This window comes from Falco naumanni, chromosome 2 (genome assembly GCF_017639655.2).
Source record: "Falco naumanni isolate bFalNau1 chromosome 2, bFalNau1.pat, whole genome shotgun sequence".
In the NCBI taxonomy this organism is placed as follows: domain Eukaryota; kingdom Metazoa; phylum Chordata; class Aves; order Falconiformes; family Falconidae; genus Falco; species Falco naumanni.
In genome coordinates this window covers 75,287,817-75,307,876 of record NC_054055.1, presented here as the reverse complement: position 1 = coordinate 75,307,876, position 20,060 = coordinate 75,287,817, and the positions used below count along the sequence as shown (strand labels likewise).

Below are 20,060 nucleotides of genomic sequence, written 5' to 3'. Positions count from 1 at the left end.
TTCTCTTCTCTGCTTAACCACAGATTTTTCTATAGGATCATTCTCCCACTTGGGAGACTCTGGGTTGGCAGTCACTGTTGTGGCCATCGCTCCCCACTGCTTGTGCTTGCTGCTCAGAGGTCTGCTCTGAAGCCAGATGTCATCCATATCACAGTGACCCCAGGGCAACAGCATAACAAGTAATTGTTGGACGGTCTGTCCCATGAACAGTATTAAATGTTACTGTCTTCCACATTTCCTCTTTGGTTTGTTTTCTGCCATCTTGCCAATCTGATTTATCTTTTCAGCTCCTTGTTGGCAGCATGCTTAATTTATTTTTTTCTTTATTTTCCTTGCATTTTACATTATTTTTCTTCTTTTGTTATCTCTCTCTTCATGCTTGCCTACTTGATTTCTCTGTTCACAGTTTCGTCGCCATCTGTGTCTTTTGAGCTTTTTTGTCTCCATTGCCTTTTCCCTCCCTCCCTCTTATTTCTCCCTCCTTTTTTTTGGTGGTGTCTTAATTCTGCCCACCAGTTAATTTCCTCCTCCCCATTTATCTTTCTCTTATCTTCTCCCCCTAGCCCCAGTCCTATTTCTCCTCTATGAATGTCATTTCTGCCCTTTACTGCGCATTCTCTTCACACACACCAGTAAAAGAGACACAGCCTGGGTACATCAAGGCAGGACAGAGCTTGTTCCAAACTGGCAGGGCATAGCTTGTTTCATGTGTGTTATTGAAAATGCAAACGCACAAGAGCAATGACTGTTCTCCCAGTTCTTTTGCTGAAGGATATATGAAGAACATCAAACACCTTTGTGGTCTTTTAGATCCAGACCATTTTCAACAGCAATCACATGAGTCGACAAGGGGATCCCTAAGGCAAATCATTCTCCTTCATCCCTACTTTGAATACGACTGTTTTCAAGGAGGTGAAAGTTTAACAGAAACGCTATCTATCTGTACGCGTTTCAACAGTGGTGATTGCAGCGATTACGTGCTGAGGGTAGTACACTGTGCACTCTAACAGCATAGCTAGAATGTCCTTTTTCCTCTCTTGCCTGCCTTAAATAATACTTTCTAAAGTGACAAGAGGAAAAACCATATGGTCACGAGAGGATATGGCTGACTGGTTTTAGCAAAAGCTTGAAGAACATTGTGCCGTCCTCTTGGCTTGAGATAGGCTTGAACGGTGCACTGGAGTTCATGGTGCTTTCACAAGACTGAGATGTGGGGCACCCCTTCAAGTACTCTACCTACTGAAGTAAGAAGGAATTTTAGGAAAATAAAGAAAAGAAGACATCATTCCCTTTCCCAGGCTGTGGGTCACACCTGCATATGCTCCCTTTCCCAGGGGTTAGCATCTTTGTGTGTTCTGTCTAGCTTTTTCTCCATGACTAACTATTCCTTTCATCATCCTCTCGTTTTGCATGCCAAATGGGCCCTGTAATGCTGTGAATCACAAATCTATGAACTCCCCAGCCACACACAACTCCTTTTCTGGTTCATGTCTCCAGTATATTCAAGAACAGTTAGTCACACTTTCCCTGTTTTCCTTCCTCTGCTCTCCAACTACAGAAGCGGATGGGTTTTGTAACCCTCCAAGCTGGTACAGTCCCCAGATAATTTCTGTATTTTTTCCCTTTAGCCCTAGAGCATGAATCATCTCAGAGACAAAATAGATTGAATGAAAGGAATTGCAAAAATCCCGGGTGCCACATATGCATCCTGGCTGGTGTAAAATAGCTTAAACAGCTCTGCCCAGGACCTGGGAAGATGCTGGGGAGACCAGGCAACTCCAGTTAATCTCGTTAGGCAGTTCGTAAGGGCTGTAACAGGAGGTGTCGTGTACTGCTGGGAAAATCTGCCAAGCAAAGTCTCTGGAGACCTCCTGTTCTTGGATGGGTGGTGTCCTGCATCTTCACTTCTTGCGTGTGTGCGATGTTTGTTGGTAAATGAAGTTGTATTAAGTTTGGGCAGAAAGCTTAGAATTTTGTCCCATCAGCATTGCTGAGACTTTGAAAATAATGTCCATGAATAGCAACGAAGTGTTAAAATGTCACATTACTTTTGGAAAATATAAATAATTTTTTCAGACCAAAACCTTTGATTTCATTGATTTTAGAATATTTTCTTTCTGATTTATTTGTAATTATCCTTATGAGTACACTGTCATTCATATTTTGAAGTGTAATATTGATAAAACTGAAACACCGAACCTTCAATTTCAAAGTCATCCTGTTGAAGTAAGGTATATCCATCAGTTTAAAATTACTTTTTTTTTAAGCTGGACATTTATTTAAAACATATTTTTATACTAGGAATGGTTTGATGAGTCAACATTTTTTACAATTAAAAACTTTTCTTTTTTGAAATTTTCCAATTGGTTCCTCCAGTGCCTTTTTGTGACTGATCTGTCACTTAATTCTCTGGCTTAGAGAGAAGAAGAATGGAAGAATCTCTGACTTAGAAGAATCATTGGCAGAACTTACGGGATGTACAATATCTTAAATTCAAGCAAAACCAAACATGAAGCTGATATAGCATACTGCTATTGTTTTATTTCCAAATTTTAAAATAATAAAGGAAAATTTGTAAAAGGAAGGAGGATGGATTTTATATATTACCCTTCTATTTGTTTAATCCATTTTAGTCAGTACGGTAGTCTATCACAGTTGCATATTAAAATGTGTCACTGGACTGTTGCTTGATATAATGCTGTGAAACTACAGAAATTGAACCATAAAAGATTATTCGAGACAGATACATGTTATTATAGATTTTATTTTATTCGAGGAATAGATGGTTTTGTTTAAGCAGCTTCCCCACAATGACTTTTATTGCATATTCTGGTTCTATTTGCAAGATAAGTCATATTCCCTTGACAGGACCAAATACCAACTGCAGCACACTGCTGTGTTCAGTATATACCTTCCTGCAGCAGGTTACAAAGTTTTTCTGTCTATAGTTAGATGATACGTATTTAAATGCTTAATGCACATACATAGGGGTATTGCTCTCTTTCTTTGGAAAATGCTTTCTGTATAAGTGCAAAAGGATTTTCTGTTTTGTAAAATGATCCCTTGCATTGGCAGCAATTACCGTTAATTGCAAAAATTGACTTGCTGGCCTGGAAAGTGAATGTAGTGGTGAAGGCACAGATCTCAAATTCTAGGAATTCATTACAAAAAATAAATGGGCTGTTATACCAGCAGACCAATTCATCAGTCCAAAAGACAGAATTTTAGTTCATATACAGCCGGTGTTTTATCCATGTTGCAGGCCACAGGTTATCTCTATTCATTCCTATAATGGGGAAATATTTAAGTTAGGATGCCAGCTTTGGAAAGTTTTAGTTTTAAATTTATTGGTGTATTTTTGTTCTGTCTAATGAAAATACTTTTAGGATTCATTGGTTTCTGAAGAATAATAACACAGTGTAACACTACTAGCACAAAGGTAATGCCAGATTTAATGTGTTCAGGGAAATTAAATGTAGCTACTTTGTATGTCACAATGTTAAATTCCTTCTTGTCTAAAAGGGATTAATGGTCTTAACAAAGGATTCGTAATAATGGTTAATGATTTAATAGGACACAGTCCTTCTGAACCAGTTCAAAATTGCAACTTGTTGGGAGGTACGTGATATATGGGTGTTCCTGCCGCTCAGCCTCTCCCTGCGCAGTGGGTTGGGTGGGAAAAGTGAACCTTCTGTGGCACGCAGAACAGTGGGTATCATAAACGTGTTGTTTCCTAAATGGGAAGATGGCTCAATGGTAATTTGAAAGCTGATGTACTGTGCTCATGTGACAGAGAAGGTAAAAGACTCTTGTGGAGAATGCGGAGTGGAGAGAGCTTGGCACCCTTGAGAGGAGAAGGTTAGTTTAAAATCTCCCTGTCAGCAAAAAGACTTATTAGGGCTGAGTGAACTTTAAAAGCTTTGGAGTTCAGGTCCTGGGTGATTTTTCAAATGGTTTTAGCATTCCTTTCAACTGCTTTGGCTACAGCCATCCTCACAGTACCTTTTCAGTGGAGTTGTCCTTCGAGCTGCCTAGCATAGCTGGGGAAGGCTGGCACATATGTCTGTAAATCCCTGGAATAACATCTTAAGAGAAATGGTCAAAATGATCAGCTCACCTTCCACAAATCCCCTCTGGGTTCAGCGCTGTTGCTGCTTCTGGTTCTTCACAGTCATACATTCCTGATCTTGCCAGTGCATTAAGGATTACAAGGTGTAGTGGAGGGAGGCAAAGGCAGATTTCTGCCCCTGCGATTACAAATAACTCTTAACCTTTTCTCTACTCCCTGTCCTAAGCCTATTTTTATCAGTGAAGGAGAACTTCATCTGTTCAAAAGCCAACCAAGCATTTGAATACTTAAACCTGTGAAGAAAATTTGGTCTTTTGATTAAATTGAGTTCTCTGTCAAAAATGTGAGTTTTATGAAAAATATACTTTCTAAGTAAAATAAATCACTGTAAAAATAAAATATTTTAGCCCCTGGGAGTTTTGATACTGCCAGACTTATATAGTTGTAGTGCTATTGCTCCATTTCTTCTGTTCTCGTTATGTGTCAGGTGCTGTGGTTGCCCTGCTCTTCTTGTCGTGGGAGTTGGACAGTCGCTGTACACAGCAGCATCCCAGGCTCCCAAAAGGAACAAGGACCGAAGAGCACTGTGTCTCACAGTAGCTTTCTGAGAAGCTCAAGGGCTTTAAACAGTGATACTAGCTCTAACATGGCACTGCAAAAATGTCCAAATTAAAACATTATGAGTTTTGTGTGAAATCTTTTGTTCTCGGCTCAAAGTTGGGGGGTGTTCGGTATCTGAATTGCCACCAAAAATCAATCAGTCTGCCAAAGAAACAGTATCTTTTAATTGTTTTTTCAGTGAGAGCTGGGGCAGGGCAGCTCTGTGACTCTTGTTTTTTCAGGGTTTGGGCATGAAACTTCTTGTCATTTCCTGGAAAGCCAAACCTGCCTGACTTCACTTGCTTCTGATACGTTTGCAAGTAGAAGAGATCTCATGCACTCTGGCCCCAGGGCATGCCATGCCACTTCTTAGGAAATGCTTGGTTTTCCATTACAGATCTCTGTTTACAGTGTTCCAAAGTGACACAGTACCAGGAAATTTATCAAACAAAACCAAAACCAACTCTAAGGCTAAACAGAAGAGAAAGTGATTGCTGCCACTGTCCCTTATGGTACTTTGCAATAACCACTTTGCAATCCTGGCTATGGACCACTTTGAGCCACTGTGTTACTTGTTTCTTGAAGGTTTTTTTGTTTGCTGAAGTTGGCTTGTATGTTCCGTAAGTAAGACCCTGCCTCTTCACAGACCCGTTTTATGCTTATTTAAATCTTGCATCTTTTCTGACAGTGGCAGGAGGCCGCTGTTGATGTATAGTGTCACATGAACAAAAGCCTTTCCTGCTGTGTCTGGACTATAAGTCATTTCATGGGTGCAGAAAACTTCCACATTTTAATCTCTCCAGTATCTGTTGGCATTTCAGCTGTATTTCTTCTTTATCCTAGAAAGGTCTCCCAACAGAGGGGAAGACTTCTCGTGACTGTTGTTGACAGATAGTTGTCTTTCTTTATGACCTTGTTCCTTGTCTTAATTCATGTACTGGGAGTTACTTCATTTTTACCTCTCAGTTTGAAACCATGATATTCATATCCTTGCTACCTAAGAAAACTTTGAAAAAGCAGAAGTTGTTAGATTGTTTCAACAAACAAAAAATTGATTTTCAGAATTGTTTTCTTCTTGATAATTTTGCCAGACTTGATAATTTTGCATTGCTTTTGTGGACAGAGTGATGGCACAGGATTTTCTGCAAAGTATTTATAGACATCTTGAAAGAGAAAGGTGTTTTCAGTCTGTGTGCACATTCAAACCATGTTTCCCCTGGTAAGACAGACCAGTCCTTCAGTGTGGTGAACATTTGCACTTGCAGAACACATTCAGCACCTCCTTAACTCTAAGGCAGTGCAGTGGGTTCAGCCCACCACAAAATGAAAACTTACATTATCTTCATGTATACACCAACACATTTCATGTAGCCTACTGGAAATCTGCTAACCACATTTGGTGCACTGCACTGGGTTTGAAATGGCAGCACTTTACTGTGCATAACCAGACCCTACATTCCCTTTCAGTCCCAGATTGTTCAAGTTATTAATGGGCCATTTTATGGCCCTTTGTGTGTTCTGGTGGAAGGGAAGGAATCATAAGACTCATTGCTTCCTTCAAATTAAAAACTATGTTACAGGAGAGTTAAGAAGCTTTCCACAAGTGGGTGGAGAGAGCCTTAGAGCTCTTCTTATTATCATCCAAGAGATAATCTTAAAAGATGTGTGACAATCTTTAGTAACCTGAGACCCAGACTATCCAAGAGATAATACAAAAAGATATGTGGCCATGATGTTTCCCCACCACTCAAAAAGGTCACCACAAGGACATAGAATGTAGATCTTGGATCCTTGATCTGTTTCTTAGCTGCAGCAATGCAGAACCATGCTTTCTTCTATTTATTTACTCATTGATTTGTTTTATGGAGATTTTTGATTGAATGAAGGGGCACCATTATGCTCAAACACCGCTTCAAATATTAGCGAGTACTTAACACTGTATCATATGAACTGACTGTAGAAAAATGATGCTTCAGAAGAGGCAATTTATATCATTCTTTATAAAAAGAAATATTTCCTGGGAGAATGGAATTACAGTAATTACAATTTGAACTTGCCATCAGTATTTAAAATCATCAAAAACATTTGAAATTAACACTAATTGTACACAAACAGAAAAAATAGACTTTTTTAAAAAATACTGATTCTAGTGAGACTTCGAGAAGACCAGCCTTTGAGTCTGTGTTTCATACATTTGAGAACTGTGCTGAGCACACAGCAATGGAGTTGCGCACAGCAGGGTAATCAGTACAGCAGGAGGGCTCTTGACATCTCACCTCCTGCCATCAGGAGGAGGGATCAGCCAAATGAAAAACGATGCATTCATTCCATGTGGATGACAGTAATGCCCAGGTTGACAAGGCCCTACTTATTTCGCCTTTCATAAATATTTTTATAACAAAGACATTCCAAATTCCTTCACTGAATGTAGTCCTCCTAGTCCTCCAAAGACAGTCAGTTAATTTTGGTTCCCTCTGCATTTCCTACAAGCTATGACAAGGGGCTAGTTACTGAACACTATGGATTTATACAGTAAACTGCTGAAAGTTGGAAAGCACAGCTTTAAAAAAACAACCCGAAAACAGCTTGTGGTTCTTGCTGAATTTTGGATTAAGCACAAGGCAGGAATCACTGACACAGCTACTGAGACCATTACCAATGCTTTGCCTCGGAGAGAGAGCAAGCACCTTCCAGCCCTGATCTTCTTCCCCTAATTTTAGGAAGAAAATGCTATTTTACCACTGTTGAAAGATATCAGACAAAGCCCAGTTTTGGCCAGAGCCGTACATGAGCAGCACATGGCACTGAGGAGCTCGCTGCAGGGAAAGGGGGAACCTTTGAGACCTGGTCAGTCTTAGTGAGTCAGAAGGAAAGGGCAAGGTGGGCTGCTCTGAAAGTGCCACCTGCCTCTGGCTGCATAAGTAACCCCTGTGCGACCAATTAGGACATGAAGGATTTGCTTTTCAGCTTGTGTAGAACCCCTGATTTTATTTATCAGTCTTGTAGCCTTCCTTTCCAGCATGTCCGACACAGGGTCATGAGGGCGCTTCAGGAGTACCTAATGCTTGCATCCTTATGCACTCAAATTGCAGCTGCCGGTGTATTCCAGTTCAAATATGTGGGGGTACACTAAGGCCACCTTGACTGTTATTTGTATATATTTATAACTTTTTTTTTTTTTTAAAAAAGGCTACATATGAAGTATATGAAAGGAATGTACATGAAGAAGTATAGTTGTTCCGTGAACACCCAGAACACCCAGGCATGTATATGAAACAGGTGACTATACAGTGGGCTATAGTAGTAGCTGGTAACAGGACAGCTACTGTACAAAACAACTGTAACAGCATCTGAATAATTAGATACGTTAAGACTTTAGATTTAAGGTTTTTTTTACTAATGCATATGCTTGTTTCTTTCAATTGGAAAAACACTAATTTTCAGTGGCAATATGTATATTCTAATTTCTCCAACAGTATTTCCTTTTTTGTGTGTTGGGGGAAAATCACAACTGATGAGACTTAGCAAATGTGTTCAAGGGACAAATACAGATAGTACTGTCAGGAAGTATGCTTAAATCTAATAAGCAGTATTTAGGACCGAGGCTTTGGTTTATCGTAGGAAAAGAGAAAGAAGTTGCTTATGATAACCACAGAAAACATACCTACCGCTATTCTGTAATATATTTCTGTAGCTGCTTCAAAATAAACTGCAAAAATCTATCAAAGATGTTGAAAAATCTTGTGCTGCATTCCCTGGAGAAAGAAAATTTAAGACTGTGAAAGCTTCATGAGCGTTTAATAATAGTCTTTTATATTCTTGAATAAGCAATGGTGATGATGTATTGCAAGATTAATACATAAATCATTAGGAAACTTTAGTCATTTTAATACAGCAAGTCTGTGTTTTGCTTAATTCACTGATTCATCCTAAGGCATACATTGAAATTTTGTGTGGCCTTTCATTAAAAACCCCAGCATGTCACCCACGTTTTGCATCACTTGTCTTTTAATGGAGCACATAGCAATCGTGTTGTTCTGCAGTTTGATTGTGGTGCACTCTGCCCTCCAGGCAAATTAACACACTGGAAATTGGGGAGCGTGGTGATGGGTGCAGGGAGGATGACATGCGCAAGACAAGTGCAGTGTGAAAGAGGTTCGTGTCAGGAAAACTTCACCGCTAGCACTGGCCAGGTTAAATGTAGCTGTGTGTTGGTCAGGATGGCCACAGGTCCTCTGAGCCTTTTGTTGAAGCAAGATGTGGCAGGGACGGGAAAGGGTGCTGTCACTGCGTGCTTCTTTCAGTCTGTCTGCATCCGCTTCCTCCACATGTGTGCATAATGCAAAAGCAACCGTTAATGAAAGAGAAGAAGCCAGAGAACGATGCAAGAGCCTGTGCATAGGAGGTGTGGAGGAAGTGGTCTCTGCAGAGCAGCAATTTTGTTTCACCTATTACCCAGTGGGTACCCTGAGCAGACTTTATGTTCTTCACTAAGCATGGTATCACTGGATGTAAATGGGAGACCTCTACAGAACATAGACCAACTAAAGCCAGCCAGAAAAGAAACCGGAGTAAGGCTGGCTGCCAAGGGAAGTGCTAAACATGGATCCAGTTTTCAAACTTGGATAGCAGCTGAGTCCATATTTAAACACCTAATTAGCTGCTGCAGGCTCCAGTTTGAAATTTGGCTTCTCATTACTTTTTACAAACATTGCCCCAGCATGCTAGGGAGAGCGCTGCTGGAGACAGCACCATGGAGATGAGTGGTAAAATCAGCTTCTGGTGGAAAATAATTTAAAAAAAATAATTAAAAAAATTAAAAAAATATCAGCAAACCACAAAGCACTCACTAACCCCAGAATTGAATACTTACTTGTTTTGTTTTGGCAAAAATACAAAACAATTCCTTTCTCTTCTCCTTCCTAATTTTTGTAATGACAATTCAAACTTGTCAGTCTATGTCAGAAAAAATCTAAAGCCAAAAATAAGAATTTATGCTAAAAATTATTCAAACAGAAAATGCAGAGCCTGCCTTATCCTGAATCTTTATTCTTTGATATATAATCAATAAAACAGTATTTTAAAAGGAAGGAGAAGAATTTGTATATTGCTGCTCTTCTTGGCTGGATTTCAAAGAAGCTAATTAAATTCTGTCTGCCTTAACTCCTTCTGTAGTTTCCATTTAGTGAGTTGTGCATTGCCCTATTTTATCGGCACTGACTCAGCAAAATGCTATGGAGGGGCATCCCCCAGGGGAGACTTTTTCCATGATAGGAAGAATAGTCCACAGACAGCCCCATTCAAAAAAGGGGGTGAGCATGAACTTCTGCAAGCTGCCAGTGCAAGGAACACCACTCCTTCCCACTGGACTTCTTCCCACCATGTCCTTGCTCCGTTGTTCTTACCTGCTGACCATGCACAGGCCTGCCATGCCACAACACCTGCTGTCTGGCATGGCTCAAGCCTGGTGGGCAGTATTCATTAGGATGGATCCCCGGGCAGTCCCAACACCAGTACGTCCTAGCTCTGTAGCTGACTGGCCAGTGCGTATACACCACTGGGAGCTGGGAGCTACCAGTCTTTTGCCTGGCTGGCCACTTAGGAGGCAGGGTTTCTCTACTTGAGAGTCTGCCTGCCTTGCTGTGAAGCATTGATACCCTGTGTCCTCAGGGGTCCAAGTGTCACAGGCACCTCACGTGCACTGGTGTGCCATCACGGTTTGTGAACTTCCATTTCAGAAAGGTTTTAGAGCCTTCAGAAAATAAAAGCAATGTGGAAATGCATAATGCCAATATTATTTCATTTAACACATAATTATACTTTCATTCAGTGTAGAAAATGTACATACAGTGCGTAGAGCACCAAGAGAGGCTAGATTTAGATGCATAGGCTTTAAAGCCACGTAATTTCATACATAGGATGAATACATTTTATGGTTTTAAACTGAAGGAGGGTGGACTTAGGATGGACATAAGGAAGAAATTTTTACGATGACAGTGGTGGGACAATGGCACAGGTTGCCCAGAGAAGCTGTGGATGCCCCATCCCTGGAGGTGTCCAAGGCTTGAGCAACCTGGTCTGGTGGCAGGTGTCCCCTGCCCATGGCTGGGGGGTTGGACTAGATGATCTTTAAAGGTCCCTTCCAACCCAAACCATTCTGTGATTCTACATGTATGTGCATGGGAGATGCAGTTGTGGTACAAGTATAGGAGCTTACGTGCTCCGATTTTTCTGACTCGTAAAGTCAAGACTGGATGTAACAAAATCAAGTAAGCAGTGCTGATTTTTTTCCCCAGTATGTCATTTAAACAAAATGATTCTAATAAGATGGGGTCTCGCAAACAAAACAGTTGTTCAGTGAAAGTCCTTGTCAGTTCTGCATCACAGGTTATTCCTCTGTCTTATGTAGTCCATTGATGTCAGATTCCTGGAAAGCAAAAAGCACACACAGAGAAAATGGGAATAGAGCATTGCAGGGAATCATTGCAGGGATTCTGCCAAAAGTGTATCTCTGTATATCCCGTTTTATATCCTTCATATCTATAGTGTGTTACTGAAGTCTGATTACCCACTGCCTTGCAAATCATTTGCATCTCCGCACTGTGATATAAAAGGCTTCCTCACTGATTGGATAGTTTTTTATATCTTCTCAGTGCTCATGTTTCTCTGACATAGATATCTATGCAAAGTACAAGGCTTTTGAGGATCCAGCCCTTGTAGTTCATGCTTCATTGCCACAAGGTAAGTCAAAACAGCACTTGCACAAAATGTGGGAATGGGAAGTCATGGGGAGCATTCACCGTCCTCCTATCTGACATCTGAAGGTTACTGAAAGCCAACTAGACCCAAGCAGAACAAGTCATGGTCTTTCCCAGCACCACTTCCCTGTGAGCTGCTTGCCAGACAAGATCACTCTAATTCAACCCAGGAAGCTTGTCCTGTGCCCCAGCTTGTGTTCTCCACTGGTGGGGGAATGGTGGCACTGATGGACAGGTGCCAGGGTTAGCTGCCAGCTGGCTGCAGGGGCGGTTTCATGTGAGTGCATCTTCCCATGGGTGGCATGAGCTCTGCCCCGCATGGCTGCACAATGGGAAGCTCATATCAGCTGAGGATCTGGTCCTTCAAGTTAAAAGGGTTGAAATATGCATGAAGCATAAGGTGACATTTTGAGTGTCTCAGATCAGAGCACGGACATTACTGAATTTAAAATGTAATGATGCCAAGTCACTTTTATATTCATGCAGTGATTGTTCTTTATTCTTAAAATAGTCCATTTTACCCCAAGGCGCAGGTGATATCTTTATGATGATGGAGCTAATATCCAGCATGGTACAGCTCAGGCCATTGGTTGGTGGAAGGGCTGTTTATGATCAGCTGTCCTTTTTTATTCTCTCTCAATTTATACACTGCTTTTGTAGCCTGTTTGTTTGTGGTTTGCTTGAACAATAGAGCAGGGAAAAAGAAGAAAAAGAAAAAGATACACTGGAGATTCAGTGTTGTTGTCTTTTATTTCCTGTAGCTGAGCTGTATGATTTACCATTGTGTCTCCAAGTCTCTGAGTCCTTTCAGATAACATGAACAGTTACATTGCTTTAGTAGCTTTATACCTCTGCAGAGAGTCAGTCTGTTTGCAAGCAGCCAGGGCTTTCTGTGGTGAAGTGTACAGGATATTATAAATAAGGTATTCATTGAGAATGAGATAACAAAAAGAACTCTGAGATATATTTGCTATTCATTCAAAATAAAAGCCTTGCACATAGTGGCAATCACAGAAAACCAAAAGCGAGCTTTCAGCAGAGTGGGAGCATCCGCAGCATGGGCGTTTGCTGCACTAAGGGTGAAGGTGTAGAGGATGGAGTTGTAGCTGCAGCTGTCAAAGAGGCAGGACAACAGCTAGAGGGAAGGAGAGAGATGGGAAAGAGAGATCTGCTCCTGGGTAGGTGCCCTTCTAGCTCCCTCCAGCAGCAGTAGCTGCTGCCCCAGGGACCCTAACCCCTGATCCCCATAGGCAGCAGCAGCAATCAGTGCTGCTTCCCCAGGTTCTGGCAGAGGCAAATGGGATGGGGACCAGAGCAGTTTTGCTGCCCCCAGGAGCCCGTTGCTTTAGGCTCCTGCCTGCTTTGCCTATGAGCTGTCTGTAATGACAGGAATTACCTTTGGTTCTGCTAAGCACAAAAAGGGTTAGATGAGAGGCTGTAGTAATTACAAGAGTGAACTGTCATGGCACAGGAATTTGTGGAAGTGATACCAAGGCCCCAGTCAGGAGGAGTATTTTAAATGACATACCTGCTAATTTGCCCTGGAACTAGCCTGCTTATTAAAAAAAAAAAAAAAAAAAATGCTTCTGCTTACATGCAGTGAAACCCAACTAATCAGTAGTTCCTAGAAAGTTTGACTTGAAAGGCAGGCAGGTGCACAGGGCTCTCAACAGATAGTATTTTGCCGTAACTCCCAGCATTTGTGTGCCTTCGTCGCACCTCCAGTTTGGTGCAGACCCAGCCAGCCGTCTTTGCTCTGATGGCTGTGTGTGCCATAACTGTGGTTACAGTTGCAGCTGCTCTCCTTGCCCCATCTTTTTATCCATCTCTTTTATCTGTGTGTAATCTGGTGTGTCACTGGGGCAGGTGCAATGATTACCTTGCTCATTTATACTGTGCTTAACACAGGAGCCTGCACCAGAAACTAGTAGGTCCTGCTGCAATACAAATAATAATAACCAAGAGTAGTATGATCAGGCTTGGATTTACTGGGTGGGAACAGGGTATGTATGTGTGGGAAGAGGGCAGTGAGGAAGGGTAGAGTAGTTTGAGGTGACGATATCCTGGAGGGTGGTGCCTCAGCCTTTCCAGTTTAAATAGGTTGACATAGAGGTTCTGGCAGGTAGTGTGTAATGTTATTTTAATTTTTTTCCCCGCCATAAATCAGACTTGGTGTCTGATGGAATAATCACCAGAACTCCAGCAAATAACACGCCTGCCAGTGATAAGCTGTTTCTTCTGATGACTCAACACACAGCTGTTTGTTTGCTGGATATTGCAAAATGCAGGACGTTTGATGTTTGTGCAGTTCTGTTTTCCTTCTGATTATTTTCATGTGCATCTCCCTTTCTCTTTCTCTCCTGTATACAGATGTTCGTATTCACCCCATGGAGCCTATGCCCAAAGCAAACTTGCCCTTGTGTTATTTACCTATCAACTACAGCATCTTCTGACTGCAGATGGAAGCCATGTGACTGCTAATGTAGTAGACCCTGGAGTAGTGAATACTGAGCTCTACAAGCATGTGTTTTGGGTTGTAAAAGTCGTTAAATGGATGACAGCCTGGCTATTTTTCAAGGTACGCATTTTTTTAAAATCATTTGGTTGCCATGCACCTGCATTGTGAGAGCTGTAGCCAGCATGGAACTGAAGGTTTTTTGGAGTTTATCATAATGTGTAGTGTTTATTCAATTTCTCCATGTTATGATAAAGATGAAGACTTTCATAAAGATAAAGATAAAACTGATAAAGACAGGCCTTTGCCAGAACAAACACTTATTTTAAATGGAGGGAGTGAGGTCTCACGGTAAGGAAAGGGAATGCCTTTCACTGTCTGTGCCCATGCACTGATTACCCCTGTCCTGACCTATCGATGTGCCTGTGTGCGTGTGTGGGGGCAGAACACCATCCTAACTCGAAGCCAGGATATGCAAAATGTTCCTTGGAAGTGTCTTGTATGTTCTCTTAATGAGAAGCAAACATGATCTGTCTACACAGTCTACATGTATGCAGCGTGTTATAGAGAAGAGGGCAAAGGGAAGAAGGAAGCTGTATAAAAATGGTGGTGGGAAGTGGCCATACTCCAGACTGTGTGGCTCCAGAGACTCATGCTCGGGGAGGTGGGACAGTTTTCCTTTAATTTTTTCATCCTAACACATACTTGTAGTGGTACCTGATTTTCTATTATCTATTTCTGGTCACAGCAGGAAACTTAAAGCTGTTTGATAAAACTGATCCAGAAGTGGGGCAGACCCAGTTACAGTTAACTTCATTAACTTTTTATAGTGGTATAAGTGGATCAATCTGAAATCAGTTTCGCTGCATAAGTGCAATCTCCTCATGCAGACAAGCCTTGGGAGGCCTTGTGCTGAGAAAGTGTACTGCTTAGAACTCTTTCAGAAAGTAGTTTTGGACTAAGTGAATGGAACCTGATTCCATTAGAGAAAATTAAATGTCCTAATTAAAACAAAGTATTTTAGATCAAGGGGCATGTCCCACAAAGCAAATTAATTTTAAACTTTGATATGGAAATATCACTAGCTTTAATTTTAGAAATGAAACTGGAGGCTGGAAGAGTGGCTGTAAAATAAGATGCAAACAAATAAACCCATATTTAAAAAAAAAATTAATAGTATCTTCTGAGTACACCTTGAATATTGCAATAAAATTGTAATAGGAATGCTCATAATATGTAATGCATTCTTAAAGAAGAAGAATGCAGCTTTGCCAGACCGTATATATTAAACTTGTTTTGCCTCTTGTGATTGCCGTTTTAAATATCAGCCTTGGGTGGTGGTGTTTTTTCATTGGACTTACTTCACCTTACTAACATAACAGTTTCATGTAGATATTTAGCTTGTGCTCAGCGTTTACTCTAGAGCCACAGAATTCTGACAGAATTTCTGTGTCTGAGTGTGAGAATTGAGTCTCTCGTTCCCAGCACTGAATCTCACCCAGTTTTATTGGTGCCCAGGGAGACATTTTTGTATTATACTGACCATGTTTAGACACTGAATGAGATGTCACTGAACACACATCAAATAACTTCGGATCTAGCACAAGAAGGAGTCTCATACTTACAGCTCTAATACTAATGCTGCTGACGTTTCCTGATCACTTCCTATTCTTTGGATGAGATACCACTCTAAAGGAATTCTACCTTGCAATAGGTGCGGGACAGACATCCTGACTTGCATGGAAGTGCCATGTGTGTGCTGCCTGAAAAGCAAATGCATCAATTGCTTTTTGAGTCAAAGTAACTTCAGGTTTGGATAACTGAATGCCTCAGTTATCAGGTTGAGATGTTCACTTTTTTATGTAACGTTCGGTGTGTTTTTCCTATAAGCCAAAGGAGAAGGAAACTCTTCCCATCACTCTTCCCACTCTCCCTGACTTCTGAGTTACAGCTTCCACTTTTACTCTTTGCATATTGCTTAGGATATGTTTATGTATTTGGGACTGACTTTGCCTTGTTTTCTCACATTCAGGATCACATAGGTATGCCCTGTTCGACTCCGGCAGAACTGCATCACAAAGCGATGTTTAGCTCCACGGCAAGCTGGCACTAAAAGCCTGCCTGGCAGTTTTAAGAGCAGTGTACCAAGGGCCGTAGTACCCAATGTTCAAGCTTAGGTGGGTCTTGTGTTGGTCTCATGCACTAGGGTAAATTTCCCCTGAGAAAAGTAAGAAAGCAAGTACAAGAAAATGCAGTTGTCTGATAATATTAGCGGATAGTTGGTATTATGGATTTCTTCTCCCCTGGAATTTTGTTTCTGAGTGCACGTATATGAATCTTCCTCCTAGTATTACAGTAGTAATGCAGTGAAAATGAGGTGATAGCTCTATAATCATATTGGCTCAACTAACTTTTATTACATTGAAGTATTCCAGAGTGGTTTCTAAACGCGTGCAGGAAATTGCTTCATCCATTGCAACCTGGTGCTCATGAGAGCCAACACAGCCCAGATAGCTCCGATGAGGAAATGCATCATGGATTTATCATATCAAATTCCCTCAGGAGAGAGCCAGAGTTGTTTGATTTAATTCCAGAATATTGTGGCAGAGCCTCCACTACCTTTAAATGAATTTCTGCCAGCACTGGTCCCAGTTGCATTCAAGTCGACTGCAAGCCTGGCCCCCACTCTCTCTGGGCTGCTTGTGTTTGAGGCAGCTCAGTGTGGCAGGCAAGGTTGTCAGCTCAACATCCACCTCAGAGCTGCCTCAAGATATTTAGGTACTTAAACAAATAAACCTACAGTCTTATAAATAGGCCATGATACGTACATATAATTTGCTCAAAGTATTAACAGCTTGAGTTTCTTGGAACTGTGAAACATTGTCTTTCGCTTTTCATATGTAGCTCAGGAAAATCTCTGCCAAACCAGTTTGGGGGTTCTTTTCCCACAACAAGCTGCAGTGAGAGGCACCCCTGTAGAAATAAGACAGGCCAAGCCAAGGGATTGGTGACAGTCATAAAATTGTGAAAAAAATGCCCACCCTTTAAAAGGGATGGTTTAATTCTCTCTCAGCTCAATTCTTTCTTAGGAAAGTTATTGTCTGCTTCAGTACGCAGTCTTTACATTTCCATTTTGTAAATGTTTTCTCTACATTTTTAATAAACAAGAATTGCACCTGTTGCATGCAAGACAGAAATTATGTTTATTCCTAAAAAAAAAAAAAAAAGAAAGATTTCTACCCTGTGACTTCTCATTAAATAAAAGCTGGTGAGCTGTCATAGTGCTCTGCAGAGTGCAGTGAAATATGTTATCCCCTAGGAATTTTTAACATAAAGTGATCTTCTTTTTGAACAGATGAAGTCCAACTGGTAAACAATAACTAACTAGTAAGATGATAGTAGCCTAAAAAGACATTCATTGGGCATCAAATTGCAATTTAGCCAACTGTGCAACACACCAGTTTTAGTGATGCATACTGTACAAGCTGGGAGCCAGGAAGGTACCATTTCCCTCACAAGTTTTTCTCTTTTGCTACAGATAATGAATATTCATTCTTAAGCCAGATTGCCTCTGCTTGTGACACAATTAAAATGCCTTAGAGAAAAAAACCCAAAAAAGTTGAGTCCAAGGGCAGGGATTATTCTGCTTTGCGTGACTTCATTATGCCATTATACTAGAAACATTTCCCACTTAGCAGTGTTGTAAACTTCCCCAAAAACCTTTATGACAGGCTTGGTGAATGTGTCATTATCAGATATAGAGTATTCAGTCCTTTCAGCCACCTCAGATTGCTATTTAGGAAGGAATTGTGGACGGAAGACTACGCTTCACATGTTGTCTCAACTGTCATTTCCAAAGACATAGTGCCACGTAAGTGATTATTGACTGACAAACTGAAAATGAGTAGGATTAGTGACCCTGCCAGCCTGTAAAAAAGAAGAGAAAGGCTTCAGGAACACAGGCTAGAAATCAGCCGGTATAAACTAGTTCATTTCTTTCATCTGTCAAAATAGGCTTAACTCTAGTGTAATTTTCCTATAACATTTTTAAAGAAATGCTTTCAGTCTGTAAGTGCTGCTGGAAAACAAAATCTAAAGAACCTGTATTCATCATTCATGCCAGAGGACATAGTCTTGCAGGTCTCATTGCAGCACTTCTTATTCAAACTGTCCCTTTGGCACTGCGAACGTAGAAACTTCATTTCAACCTCCCCCCCGAGGTGTCAGAAGACAAACACATCACTGCACAATAATGCCAGCTGTAGAGAATGAGAATAATTAAATTCTACAGCTGAAAGCAGCAATTCATCAGCATCAACATCTTCTGTCCATGTGAGTGTGTGGTCCTCATGTAAAGCTAGTCTGGGGTATTCTCACAAAATGAAAAATCCTTGCAGAAACATGTTATTGACAGTTAAATTTTACAAAAAGGTTTTCAGATCAAAAGTAGCATTCTGGTCAAAATTAGAGAGAAGGGAATGGTCTACTTTATTCCAGTAACTCAGGTCTTTAGACAGGTCCCATTTTTGTACACATTTGTAAAAGGATTTAAGCTTCAGAGCCATAGGGTTCCTTTTTTTTTTCTCCAACACCCATAGAATGATTCTAGGGGGGGAAATGGAGGGACTTACCTGAGAAGGGTAATGAGCAATCCACTCGTGAGCTCCCAAACCCTGGTGATCCGAGTGTGTTTCTTGCGTGAGTCCCTGGACTTGGGTAGGCATCCAGGTCCTGCCTGTTATGGGGTATGTGGATGCAGTGTGGCTGCTTTATTTATTCTAACTGCTGAATAAGAAAGCTTTGGAGCAGTCTTTTGTGTCTGTCCTGTTAGGATCAGACCCCTCTACAGTAGGCTGATTCTCAGTGCACACGTAAATAGCATTGGAACCTGGTCTCCACTGAATCTGTTGTTCCCCTGTGTCCCAAAATATCGTTACCTTTATCCGTGTTTTCTCAGGTCTAAGTTTATTTAATGTTTACTTTAAGAGACACATTGAGAATTGCTAGAGAATGTTTTCATGGCAGGAAAGTGAAGGATTTGTTTTTCATGCCTTGGTATACGGCATGCAAAGGGGTAAGGATACTACTAGTACGGGACAGCACAAAATGGGTAGGATTGATTTGGAGTGCATCAGAGGGAATCAAGGCTGCTGAAGTTCTTGTTTGCAACTCCTATTCGGAGCAGCTGCTGGTGTGATCTATCCCCAAACCACACCCAGGCTTCCTCTTGGAGGGTGCTAGTTGGAACAGGCTGAAACACAGCCATGGAGCAAGCAAAAACTAAAGCAGTGTGTGCAGTCAGAGATCCATCTCATGCCTTGTCCTGCAGTTTTATTTGTTTGGTTAAAAAAAGGAAAGCACCCCTTTGTTTTTCCTGACAGTGTGAAATGGGAAGACTATCTCACATCTTTCAAAAGAGTTCACAAGACAAGAAAACTGTCTCCATGTCTAACGCTGCCTGCAGGATTGACGCTTTTTAACCTGGAAAATAGTCCAAAGAAATGCAGGTTAAACCTGCGCTATGCGCTATGTAAAAACCTATGCTTTCTCTATGTGAAATTGTTTTGGAGCAAAACTTTTGGATAAGTGACTGAAATGTTGTCGTTATCATTTTGCTGGCAGGCCGGGAACATGCAGAAAACACGTATTTGTACTGTGTAAGAAAGGGTTTAGCCCTAACTCCTCTGTGGTAGGATTGTTGATTTAACTTGACAGCTTGGACAGATTACTTCATTCTATCTGAAAGGAATTCAATTCATATCCAAAAGAGTGAAAAAAATAGTCTCTGTATTGCTGTAGGAGAGAGTGTGTAAACAGTTAAGAAATTGTGAAAATATATGAGCCTAACCAGTGTTAGCACATCAGCACCTATCATCCTGTAATCTGCAACTATTTTCATATTCAGAACCCACAGAGTTAGTTAGGAAAGACATTTTCCATCAGCCAATTTATTCCTTGCCGACATTTCCTAGCAGTACTTTCCTATATATTTGGTTAATACCTTTGTATGGTAATCTATTCCCAGTCAGACTTGTTGAAAATGGAGGAAACACAAAAGGAGAAGATAATTTGCCGTAGACCAAACACATGCCAGGGACCTGGTACCGATTACTGTCAGTTTAAAAGAAGGTAACCACAATGCTGCTAATAAAAAGGTCTCAAAAAAGAGGTTGAAAAG

At 41.0% G+C, this 20,060-nt stretch overlaps 1 protein-coding gene across 1 annotated transcript in view; it reads left to right on the top strand.

Moving 5' to 3' along the window:
- Window positions 1-20,060, top strand: part of DHRSX (dehydrogenase/reductase X-linked) — a 168,126-nt gene that overhangs the window by 123,954 nt on the left and 24,112 nt on the right. The window contains exon 6 of the mRNA XM_040584907.1: window positions 13,798-14,005. Coding sequence (XP_040440841.1) covers window positions 13,798-14,005 — 208 coding nt within the window. The remainder of the gene's footprint in view (window positions 1-13,797; window positions 14,006-20,060) is intronic.